This window comes from Pelobates fuscus, chromosome 5 (genome assembly GCF_036172605.1).
Source record: "Pelobates fuscus isolate aPelFus1 chromosome 5, aPelFus1.pri, whole genome shotgun sequence".
In the NCBI taxonomy this organism is placed as follows: domain Eukaryota; kingdom Metazoa; phylum Chordata; class Amphibia; order Anura; family Pelobatidae; genus Pelobates; species Pelobates fuscus.
The window spans coordinates 337,642,001-337,655,280 of record NC_086321.1 but is presented as its reverse complement, the minus strand read 5'-3'; the positions used below and the strand labels follow the sequence as shown (position 1 = coordinate 337,655,280).

General features: G+C 40.0%; 1 protein-coding gene across 1 annotated transcript in view; it reads left to right on the top strand.

Annotated features, from left to right (window-relative positions):
* The window catches only part of LOC134611650 (fer-1-like protein 4), a 192,427-nt gene that overhangs the window by 109,832 nt on the left and 69,315 nt on the right, over positions 1 to 13,280 (top strand). The window contains exons 24-28 of the mRNA XM_063455751.1: positions 276 to 400; positions 1,874 to 2,008; positions 2,511 to 2,708; positions 5,621 to 5,734; positions 8,613 to 8,774. Coding sequence (XP_063311821.1) covers positions 276 to 400; positions 1,874 to 2,008; positions 2,511 to 2,708; positions 5,621 to 5,734; positions 8,613 to 8,774 — 734 coding nt within the window. The remainder of the gene's footprint in view (positions 1 to 275; positions 401 to 1,873; positions 2,009 to 2,510; positions 2,709 to 5,620; positions 5,735 to 8,612; positions 8,775 to 13,280) is intronic.

Below are 13,280 nucleotides of genomic sequence, written 5' to 3'. Positions count from 1 at the left end.
CCCCTAGCATAGAACTTTTAAGTCACATCACATTTTGACCATTTTTTAGTTTTTTTTCGGCCAGATTAATTCTGACCTGTAGTCATATGACACAAAGAGAATGTATTGGCCAAACAATTTGCATTAATACCATCAGAAAAAAACATACGATATTTTTTTATTTTATGTTTTTACATTTTTAATTTAATTTCCTATGCCATTAATTAAAGCTTTAACCATGGCAAAACACATTAGATTTAACAATAAATGTTCTTCTCTTTTCTATTTCATTCTAGATTACTATTATTTCCAACTTCGAGCTCACATATATCAAGCCCGAGGCATCCTAGCTGCTGATGATAATGGCTTGTCGGATCCTTTTGCTCGAATTGTGTTCGGTACCCAATGTCTGACTACTCAGGTGATTCTTCCAAGCTGTGTGGATGTTAATTGTTCTCCCCTATAAATGACCCCTATAAATGCTGCACATTGTTTTTGTTTTAGCTATCAGATATTACGGTATTTATTTGTTTGTTTAATTGAATTTAGTGATCTTTCTCGTGGTTTAAACACCATGTTGTGGGAGCACAGAAATTTATATTAACTACTTGTTCTGCTGTTAACTAAATAGTGCACTATTAAAGTCCAATGTTACAAGGCAAGTTTCAAAGTTACTCATTGCTGCAACCCTGGAGGGTCCATGGAACACTCACCAGGAATTAATTTTCAGTCGCCTGTAGCAAGTGGGTGAGTGGAAACTTAAATCCCTGATACGAATCTTAAAGAAGATTCAATAAAAATTACAACAAACTCTTGATAGCAGCAACTCAGCATTCCAATATATCCCTTCCATACCCATAAGTATAAATAAATATATTTGAGTTCTTCGAGGCCTCCAAATATCCCAATGGAGACCCACTCTTCTTTTTTGTGAACGTTGGAGTAGTGTTTCTATTTGGATCATTATTTACAATATTTTTGCAGAGACCATTTTTATTGTTTTATGTTAACAATTCTGCCATTTAGACATTTTCATGATTTGAAATGCTTATTTCATATCGAGAATCATAAGATTTTCACCCCAAATTAAGATAGGCAAAGCCAAACCTGAAGCCTAACTCAACAGCTAGCGACATTATTGAAAATAATGGTAATAAAATAATATTTAATATTTTCTGTCTTAGCTGCAACATGTTAACATTTTATTTGCTGGTAGCTTGAAATGAATTAATAACATGTCTAGAAAGCTGAGCAATTCTAAATAATGTTTTTTAAAAATCTAAACTCTATTATACTCTATTTTATAGTATGATTATTATTTTTGTGGAATGTGCACAATAATTTCAATTACACAGATTTTGTTTTATATTTTTGATTCCTATCAGGTTTCAATTTATTTCCGATGAACCAACTATTTAAAAAAAACAAAACACAACTCTAAGAAAGAAACACTAAGACCCCAATTCAATATTTTTTGGCTAATGTTTACAAATAACTCAATATTTTAGGATGAACTTTAAAAATATTTTTTTTTTTAAAATGATTAAAAAATATAGCAGGTATAAAAATAAATCAGAGTGTTACAATATCTTTCAAAATATTAAATAATTTCAAAGTTTATCCAAAAATATTAAATCGAGGCCTTAGGGTCGATTTATCAAGCGTTCCGAAAAGATTCCATATTGTTATAAAAACTTTGGAAATTATTTATCTAGAGAAGTCACTAATAAAGTTTATGCAAATTCTTGTAGATAAACATTTTTGAAAGTTTTTCCAAGCGCACTAAATCATTTGGAAAGCTTATTAAATCGCGGCCTAAGTGTCACGGCAGGAACGAGTAGACTACCTTGTATATTTAGAAGACCAAACGACTCATGGTGTTATTTATTCACAGGTCGTACGTGAAACTCTAGCCCCATTGTGGAATGAACTCTTGGTATATGATCATCTTATCATTGATGGAAATAAGGAAGATTTGAAGAACGATCCTCCGCTTATCATCATCAACATATATGATATGGACAAGTTTGTAAGTGTGGAGCACACCTGGTGCTACTAGGTTCCTTCCTGAAAATATCCAGGAGGGTGGGTAAACTAAACTGGAAGTGTAATAAGCAAGGTGGAGATCACGGACTTGTTGCAGAAGGGTCTTTTTTCATGAAATATAAACTTGGTAGAAAAAGTATGCACGAAAGAACTATGAACAAAAGCATTTTGAAATGTACATGTTCACATTGTAGCAAAGCTGTGAAGAACTGCACTTTAAAGTTAAATTTTATAAGAAAAACTTAGCATGAGATATGGATTACCAATACCTAAATGTAAGGAATATTAAAAACATCTAGGTATGAACACAACAGACAACTGGTGTTATGATAGTTCCTATATGCTGTGTATTGTTTACAGTTATATTAAATTTAGTCACTTTATATGTGAATTATTCTATGCTGATTCTTGTCTATCACAAAGTTATATAGCTGTCTCTGCTATAATGGTGCATTAATTTCCGTTTCTCTTGTTGCCTTACCAAGGGGTCTCCTGATTTTTTGGGTCGCGCCTTTGCCACCCCTATTGTTACTCTGCTGGAAGAGGAAGACGAAGAAAATGAAAAGTCCAGATACGTCCAGCCAGCCCTGCAGTTCTTTGACATTTCAAAAGGGAACACGGATGCTGGTGAACTTATAGCCATCTTCGAACTGATAGAACTTGACAGCAAAAAATACTTGGAGGTGAGTTCTAATGGGAGAACACGTTTGACCCCAAGTAGGAAACCTGATAGAGACAGTTTGGGTTCTGCAGATTTTGTGGAACTAGATAAGACAGAACACTTGTGTAACGGATCACCTGGCACCCCGACTTGGTACCTCCGTTAAAGGATGCTCCTAGTGTTTCCTGAGGACTCCAAGCACTCTGGCAGACACCACAATCACCGAATCCGAGAAACCTTTTAAATTCTCCCAAGCATATGAATGCTGTAGACCATTGAATAGGAACCATATGAATAGGCTTGTACTCCTAGCAGTCAACTGGAACAGCATGCAATAAATCCTTCCCCCCAATAATGAGACGACACATCACTTTGAGGGTAAAACAGGAACTCTGGACTGGCTCATCCAGCCTGGCTTTTATTACAATAATCCACATACAGGCCACACCCAGGGGGAGGCATAAAATAACCAATCACATACATGGTTCAGCCCACACATCCCCTCCCCTCAGATAACATTAAACCCAATTATCCGGTACACTTTTCCAGCCAAGTTCTGGATGTACCCCAAAAACAGGGGGTACACCTTTAAACCCAGCATTGCTGGATAGCCCTTATTCAGGGGGGAAACATATCCAAAATTCAAGTCATTCGGATGAACAGTTTGGGAGATATGGGGTTCCAAAGATTTGACCGACCGCATGGGTAAAGTATCCGAAAACAGTTCCATGCATTTTGGCCCTGCGGTCGGTCACAAACAAGGGAATGAAAACAGACGAATTGCCTGTGTTATAGAGCCTGGAGAGGGTTTGGATGAATTCCCTTGTTTGTGGGGTTCTTTCTACCGAACGGCGGGTCATTCGGTAGTTTCTATACGAATTTCTGGAAGTATGGAGGTCTCAGCGGTGTTTGCCTAGTCAAGTGTCCGATTTTAGTTCCAGACACTCGACGGCAAAACACCGCTGTTCGGTAGTTTAAGATGGCCGCCGCCACGTGTTTGTTTCCCGAATGGCGGCCACCCAGAGGACAAAGCATACATTACACTGATTGCCAATTACCCGTTTGCAACATTGTTGCAAACTGTAATTGGAGGCACACTTATTCCAGGGTGGTCTGGTTGTTCGGTAGTTTCACTCAATATAATAAATGGAGTGATTCTACCGAACAATCAGATGAATGCTGCATACATATCCCAGGTTAAACTTAACACACAAATACACATATAATATTACAGGCAGTACACTAGAATATGTATCACAGTCTTAAAGGGACAGTAGTCCCAAAAGTCCCAATATGTCCATAGATGCTGTTAAAAGGGCCAGTAGCAGCAATATACAGTACAATATGCCCCAAATAACCCAGGGGCCATAGTCAGCAGGTAGGAGGCTAGCAAACAGGCTTCTCCAGGGCCCAGTGGCGAGGTTGGTTTCGCCACAACTTGTGCATTTGATTTGAAACAAGCTACAATTTGTCAGAATTATGGATGATTAGTAGGTCAACTGAATTCTGTAATTCTGAAGCGCCATATGGGTATATCGCAAAAAAACAACACAGACAATGGCCAAATATATTAGGTTGCATCGTGAATCTGTGCTCTGACTGTGTCGTCAAAAAAAGTGATGATTGATGGTTAGGAGACAGACGCTAAATTAAATAAAGAAAGAAATGAAATAATGAAGAAATAAACCAGGGATCAGATGCATTGCACACTTATGCAACCGGTTGCTCAAAATCACAAATATTCACTGAATGTGGACCGAATTTGAATGGCAATGCTAATATAAATAATTAAACCTCAGCTATGAAATAAAGAACTGAATAATACCATTTCTAAGTAAAATCTTAATGCATGGTTTGGAGCAACGAACGTACCCAAGGCTGCTGTAATTCGAATAGGATGGCACTCAGGAGTCAGTGTGTTGGTACCTAGGTGAAACCCCCCAAACTCCAAAACATCAAAATATACAAAAAAAAATTTCATAAAGATCCCGCACTTAGAAAAAGTAAGAAATGGTTTGATTTACAAACAATCGGAAAGTGTTTGAAAATGAAGTCATTATATGTAAAGAAACTATTTTGTAAATGTTTACTGTAATTGAAACATTAATATTAGTGAAATCCCTGTGAAGCTGAGAGATCCATTCATACATATGGACTGGTCTGAGCTCCTACACAAGGGACGTGGAGTTAGAAAGTAGGGAAAGATAGATTTGGTTCCCAAAGTGGAACCGTCCACCTTAAAAAAGGTAATTGATGATAAATTTAGATAACAATTATTTTTTCCGGCTATGCATGTACAAATAGTAATAACAACAAAGTATTTAACCAGGAAAGGTACATTGAGATTGCTCTCGTTTCCAAGTACGTCCTTGGGATGTTACTTTTGCCTAACATCTAGGGGATAATCCTATTACTCAATTTAATGGTACTCATATTATCTACCTCGGAAGGACGAAAGGGTGAGTCAAGCCTGCCGGGATTTGAACCTGCAACCCCCAAGGGTTGAACAGATTCTACTGCTGATGCATTAGCCCACTGAGCTATCTCACTGGAAATCTGCACATTCTGCTTGCAAAATGTATGAAATATGTATGGGTTAAAATACTCTATTCATCTGAAAAGTGCATTTACTCTATCTAAAATGGTGCTATAGGTGGACATATAGTTGTTTGCTCAACCACCATAACCACAAATGAAACATAAGGAATCCCATAGTATCAAGCTAACAGATGTATACTTTGCATTGAAGCATGCCGCAGGTATCATTTATGGACTTAAAGATGCATATGCCCATGTCAGCCACTTTATAAGTTTTCTTCTACAATGTCTGTGAGGGCAATATAACCCGTCAATGCTTCTTCAAGATTCTAGATTAAATAGCTTTTAGCTACCGGTAGTTTGAGATTTCTCACCCGTTATGTCATTGTCTTTAAGCCGAGTATACCAGATTACGTGGAGCCCAGAGAACCGGAATTTATGAATGATGAGTCTGAACGCTACATTATTCCCAGAGGCATACGGCCGGTACTCAAAGAATTCAGGATAGAGGTAAAAATGTAGTAAGCACACAGTAAGGCCAATAGGTAAAATGTAGTCCATGTTAATAATATTAATATTTTTAATGTATGAGCCACTAATGTGATTATCACTGTCCCATTTCATGGATGTAATTTAGACATATTCTTTATCCCAAATAGCTATATATATTGGGCAAAGTGTGATATACTCTGTTTATTTAGGACAGTAGGACACCTGCAAGTGCAGCGTTTTACATGGATAGGATATAACTGAGATTTATGAATACCAATCAAAGGTTGCCTCTTTTTACAGAGGAGTGTGTATAACAAAAGTGCTCAAAAAAGTCAGAAAGTGATTAACAGGCAGCTCAATACACTGGTGTGGAAATATCCTCTATTCCACTGAATAAATTTAGTAGATATTGGTGCGGTGTAAGTGACAAGGACCTACACCTATAAGTGGAGCGCTCAAACACAGATAAATCTTACCAAAACGTAGTCTCATTCAATGGTAAAATATGGGGTACATGTCAAAGTAAAATACAGAAAATACAATATAGTGTAGATGGTACTGAAAAATGGCTTCACAGTGATTATAATGATATCGTGCTGAATATTACACTCACATTTCAAGGAGCCTGTATATAGAAAACACTGGCTCCGTATCAAGGCTTGTGTGCTGTTATGGTAGCACCACCCTCCTACTTCGGCTTGAAGAATTTCTCAGGAACACAAAAAAAAAAGGGAAGAAAGCAGACCAATGTGTAGACTTATGGTGATAAATGACACAGGTATATGTTCAATAAATGGGGTGCTCACCTGGTCCTGAGCCTACGAATCCCGGCTCTAGGTGTGTAGGTTTTGTGCCAATTTGAATGGGGATGGCACTTCCCCTGTGAGGATTCCTTGGAGGCTCCAAAAAGGACTTGGATGAGGTTTTGAATGAAAATGGTGAATTTATTGGTTTAAAATAAACATAAAAACAAAGATGATAAAAGTCCTCAAATAAAAGTCCTTTAAAAATGGCCAATGGCCATTTTTAAAGGACTTTTATTTGAGGACTTTTATCATCTTTGTTTTTATGTTTATTTTAAACCAATAAATTCACCATTTTCATTCAAAACCTCATCCAAGTCCTTTTTGGAGCCTCCAAGGAATCCTCACAGGGGAAGTGCCATCCCCATTCAAATTGGCACAAAACCTACACACCTAGAGCCGGGATTCGTAGGCTCAGGATCAGGTGAGCACCCCATTTATTGAACATATACCTGTGTCATTTATCACCATAAGTCTACACATTGGTCTGCTTTCTTCCCTTTTTTTTTGTGTTCCTGAGAAATTCTTCAAGCCGAAGTAGGAGGGTGGTGCTACCATAACAGCACACAAGCCTTGATACGGAGCCAGTGTTTTCTATATACAGGCTCCTTGAAATGTGAGTGTAATATTCAGCACGATATCATTATAATCACTGTGAAGCCATTTTTCAGTACCATCTACACTATATTGTATTTTCTGTATTTTACTTTGACATGTACCCCATATTTTACCATTGAATGAGACTACAGTTTGGTAAGATTTATCTGTGTTTGAGCGCTCCACTTATAGGTGTAGGTCCTTGTCACTTACACCGCACCAATATCTACTATAACTGAGATTTGTTCATTAATATCTACACGAGATATAAGAACCTAATGGCAACAATCTAGGTTTTAATCTAGCTATAACCTCTAGAGGAAAAATACTAGTACTTATAGGGACACTACAGTCACCAAAACAACTTTAAAACATACATAGGTGCAATCTTGAATAGTGTGATAAAAGTATGGTGCTGCCAAAAGACCGAACCATCTCTACCTAGTACACGTAAAAATAATGTATATACGATATACAAAACAACTTTAGCTTAATGAAGCAGTTTTTGTCTATAGATCATGTCTCTGAAGTTTCACTGCCATTTAAGAGTTAAATCACTTTTGCAGCCCTGGTCACACCTCCACTGTCTGTAACTCACGCAAACTGCATGAAAACAAAATGGTTTAATTTTCAATCAGATGTCACTTACTTTAAAAGTTTGTATCTCCTGCTCTGTAAATGAAACGTTATTTTACATACAGGAGGCTCCTGCAGGGTCAACAAGCTATTAACAGAGCAGGAGATGAGAAGTTCTAAATTAAATAAAGGAAGTGTAAAGATTATATGACTCTTTACAGGAAGTGTTTAGGTAGGCTGTGAAAGTCACATGCAGGGAGGTGTGAGTAGGGCTGCATAAACAAAGAGATTTAACTCATAAATGCAGATATTTGAGCAATGTGATTGCAGGAGCATGATCTATACACCAAAACCGCTTTATTAAGCTAAAATTGTTTTGGTTATTATAGTGTCCCTTTAACAATTTTGATTATTTGAAAATTCATCACAGAGTTTTAGGGGATATGATTACTCTGGTGGTGTGAATGTAGAAAACAAACTACATTGAGTGACACTTTCATTTTAGGGGTGTGAGTGAGGCTGTCCTCGGGAGTGGGGGCACGGGGTGCTGTTCTGAGAAATAATAGGTGATTTGCTAATAACAATTTATGCAGCTAAAATGTAATTTAGAACAAGGACAATGTATCCTAGAAAAGATGGACATTGAAGTAGATAAGAGGGACAAAGGAATGTGTCTTCTAAATAAGTTTGGAGCCTCAGTGGTCGAGCAATCAGACATCCAACACGGAGCTTCAAGGAAAATCTAGTGAGTATCCTATTTAGGAATTTAAAATCACTTTGCTTGACTGGAATGGTTTAAAATTCAATTAATTAAAATGTCAGCCCATGCTTACTGCCCACTGAGCAGAAATCAATCTAATATAACATAGTTCTGTGCACGTAGGCAAATTGAATTTGCATAACCGTACTGCTTTATCTAGGTTCTTTTCTGGGGTTTGAGAGATTTGAAGAGAATAAATCTGTTTGAAGTGGCCCAACCTCAGGTCCGTATTGAATGCGCTGGGAAGATAGTGGAATCGGAAGTAATTACAAGTTACAAGGATTTCCCCAATTTTACTGAACTGGTTAAGACTTTGGATGTGGTGAGTAGATTTTGATCGACAATATGTTGCGTCCGAATAATATGATGTAAGAGGGCTATACAAATAATATAGCAGAGATCAAGGAGCTTTGGATAATGTAATACATTAATACATAGTAGTTTCTGTTATACCATATACACTAAAGTTCTCCATGTATACTGTATATTTTTCTAGATTGATTGAGATTATGTAGAAGTAATCATAAATGGTGAATGCACTCTGTTCTACCAACACTAAAACATAGCCCAGTTCATGAAACTGTCTGTGTATACATTGAGAGCAGCAGCAGCAAGAGTTGCTGTGATGAGCCTATGGCCTGCTGGACAGGGACATTTTGGAATAAGATTTGTCCCTATAGACCAGGATGAGATGCTCCTGAATGGAGCCTGTCATCCTGTTGTGTGTTGGTCTGTCAGATCCACTTAACAGTTATTCATCCAGTAACATCTAAGATGAGTATATTAAAAAAATAAATAAATAAATACATTCTTTATTTTTGTTGTGCAGCATAAAATACAAGGGTTGGTAATGACATTTGGTATGCATGTTATCATTAATCAAAGACACATAAGCTGACCAGACAATGTCAAGCGAATCTGCACTTTTTTCTTTTTTTTTTTTAGTAAATAGTGTATGTAACTTGTTAAGTCAGGATAGGTAAACATGTCAAGTATAAGATTAGGAACCAAACTAATATAACAAAAGAAAAACAGCCTTGACAAAATGAGGGACATGTAAATATCAAGGCCCACAAGTCCCTAGTTGAACCGTAGACAGGACGTGATGTTAGAGCTCAGTGCGTGGCTTTTTCAAGGTGCTTTGAGTGTGGGTCGACCAAGGGTTCCGCTTCTGTTAGGTTGTGATCCAGGTGAGTAGCGGTGCTCAGCAGGACCTGGTCATCGACGGTGAAGCATGCTTTGTGTCTTCCGTCTCTACTTCCCCCTCATCTGCGCTGTGTCAGGGTTTCGCCCAGAGGTTTTAGGTTGAACTGTGCTGAAAGGTAAGTCAGGCTGGAGCAGAGCTGCCGAAAGAGACCTCCGTGGTTGTCATTACATCCTACTCCGGAGTTGTGCCCAGAAGTGCTTGAAGGCCTGATTGAGGCATTCTTTTAATGAGCCCCTGAGGTATGGAGGGCTGGGGTGGCATAGGAGCCCATCTTAGCTGGCGCTTTGCAAACAGCCAGCTCCGCAGGAACCGACAGGTCCGGTGTGGGTGAGTGTGCCATCACCCCAGTGGGGACCGGGATATCCCTTACCAGTCCATGGGTGGGGAGAGGGAGGCGGGGTAGGAGCATGCTTGGACCCTCTAGTCGACCCAGGGGTGAGGAGAGCGGCCACCTCTCCCACCTCAGCCTCCCACAGGCCGCAACTTTGTACCACCATAAAACCACCAATCGCCAGCCGCATAAGTGCAAGATTAATTATCACGGGGCCCTTAAGAGTTAACGGCTTAATATATCTAGGAGTATCCGCTTATTTTCCGGTAATATTGGGCACAATTAGATTCATGGGCCTGGAGCTCAAGCAGTGTGCATCCAGCCAGCTCGGCAGTCAGGCTCCGCCCCCTTAAATTTTAATGCATTATCTATTTAATATATATAAAAAATATTGGGTCAAAACTTACAAAGACAGCCCTTAATACTTTTTTGTAGCGCTGGCTTCCCACTCCCCATCTAATGCCACTGGAGCCATCAAAACATCCAATTAAAGCTTCTCATAGAGAAGTTTTTGATTGGACTGTTTAACTGTCTCAGAATACATCACCGGTAAGGGTTGGGAGGGAGTAGGTAGTGAGGGAGGGAGGGAACAATAAAAAAAATTACCAGAGGGTATAGGGCATAGACATAGAATACATAGACGCCGTACGTCTATGGAATTCTGTGCTGAGCAGCCAGGAATGCGGCAGCCATCTTGGACCGGTCGCCGCTCTACTGAAGCTATTGAAGAACACTTGGAAAGCCCATCTCACTAAAGGTAAGTGAAGGACTTGGGGCACTTAATACCCCTACCCCTTAATACCCCTACCCCTAATCCTTAATACCCCTACACACATAGTGTTAATACCCCTACCCCTAATCCTTAATACCCCTACACACACAGTGTTAATACCCCTAATCCTTAATACCCCTACACACAGTGTTAATACCCCTATCCCTAATCCTTAATACCCCTACACACACAGTGTTAATACCCCTAATCCTTAATACCCCTACACACACAGTGTTAATACCCCTATCCCTAATCCTTAATACCCCTACACACACAGTGTTAATACCCCTACCCCTAATCCTTAATACCCCTACACACAGTGTTAATACCCCTAATCCTTAATACCCCTACACACACAGTGTTGATACCCCTATCCCTAATCCTTAATAACCCTACACACACAGTGTTAATACCCCTATCCCTCGTCCTTAACACCCCTACCCCTACAGTGTTAATACCCCTGTGCTGGGGTAGGGGTATTAAGGACTATGTGTGCTGGGATAGGGGTATTAACACTGTGTGTGTGTAGGGGTATTAGGGGTTAGGGGTTGGGGTATTAACACTGTGTGTAGGGGTATTAAGGATTAGGGGTAGGGGCATTAATGACATGGGGTAGGGGGTAGGGATATTAAGGGGTAGGGGTATTAAGGGGAAGGGGCATTAAGGGTCCAAGATGGCTGCCGCATTCTTCGCCGCTCAGCACAGAATGCAGCGTCTATGTATTCTATGTCTATGGTATAGGGAGGTGGGGAGGGAGGGGAACTCCCTGTCTGCAAGGAAGAAGATCTGTATGTCTGTTGCCAGTGCACTGACGACAAACGTACATTTTGCACTGAATTGACATAGACCCCGTCACACAAGTGCTAATATCTCTGTATGTTTAGTGTTTCAGGCAGAAACACTGCACATACAGACTCCTTTCACCATGACCACTTATAAAAAGCAGAAATGGTCATGGTGGTTGGAGTAACTGTTTAATATAAACAATAGTCTGTCAGGATTCAAGATCTGCAGCATTTTTATTTAACTTAATTTCTATGGTAACACATTTTGTCTCATTTCTGACCCACTGTTGTCGCTGTGTGCACTTCTAGTTTAGGTTTTAGCAAGAATGAGTTCCATTTTAGAATTCTCCTAAAATAGGGCTCTAGTGTAGTGGATACCCATGGGAACTTCTTACTGCAAAAGGAGGAACACTGACGATGCCACAGAAGAACTCCTGCAAAGCACTTTTCATTTTAAAATTGCAGAGAAGCAAATAAGGACATCTCTGTCAGGGTACCTGAAGCCTCTACCTCTGAGAGAGGTAGAGACTTAGAAGTTTATCCGTCCGGACGGCATGTCTCCTCGGTCCCTCGCGGTTCACCCGGTCTTGCAAACGCCGGCCGCGAGGGAGTCACTTCCTTTTATAGCAGGAGGACCGGAGGTCGACGTCATGACGCCAACCCGGAACGTCCTGTCACTCAAATCTCTGGAGACGAATCAGGACTCGCCGGAGGCGTGTCTTCGCTCCCTAACCAGGATACTTAACAGTGGTTCTCTCATTTACTCATTGCCCTGTCGTGGTTCTAGTCTGTCTAGTCACACAGTGCTCTGTTATTCTCTTGCCTTTTGGTTCTGACCCGGCTTTGGTATTTACTCTCCTATCTTTCTGTTATCCTTGACCCGGCTTGTCTCTCGCTTACCTGTCTTCTCGTTCCCTCGACCTCGGCTTGTCTCTGACCATTCTATCGTAGTTTTACGTTAAGTCCGGCCATTCTAAGGACCGGTATACGTATCTGCTACTCTTTGTACTCTGCGTGTTGGATCCCTGACCCGATCCTGACATTACGACAGGGCCATGGATCCTGCAGGTACAAATTGTCAGCTTGGTTCTCCTGATCCTAGGTTTGACGCCATGGATCATAGGATGGATCAGATGGCTCTAGCACTACAGGCGCTGCTATACCGTCCGATTAATCCACCTGAGGAGATGCATAATACGTCTGCTTCTTCTGTGGGTTCAGGGCTAGAGGTAGCTACTGTAGGTGCTTCTTCCCGAGTTACCCCACCTGTACGTTATGCTGGTTCTCCTGAGAGGTGTCGTGGGTTTTTGAACCAGATCAGTATCCATTTCGAGCTACAGCCCCGTTCCTACCCTACTGATAGGGCAAAAGTGGGATTTATTATTACCTTACTCATTGAGAAAGCTCTGAGATGGGCTAATCCGTTGTGGGAGAATGATAATCCATTAGTCTATAACTATAATGCCTTTGTAGCTGCTTTTAAAAGAACTTTTGATCCCCCTGGCAGGAGGGTCAATGCAGCCAGATTACTGTTGCGCCTTAGACAAAACAACCAAACACTTGTGGATTACGCACTAGAGTTCAGGTCTTTGGCGGCAGAGGTAAAATGGAATGAACAGGCCTATATAGACGTATTTTTAAATGGATTATCCGATGTAATACTTGATGAGGTAGCGACAAGAGAGCTTCCCGAGAACCTGGAAGACTTAATTTCCTTTATCTCTCGTATTGAC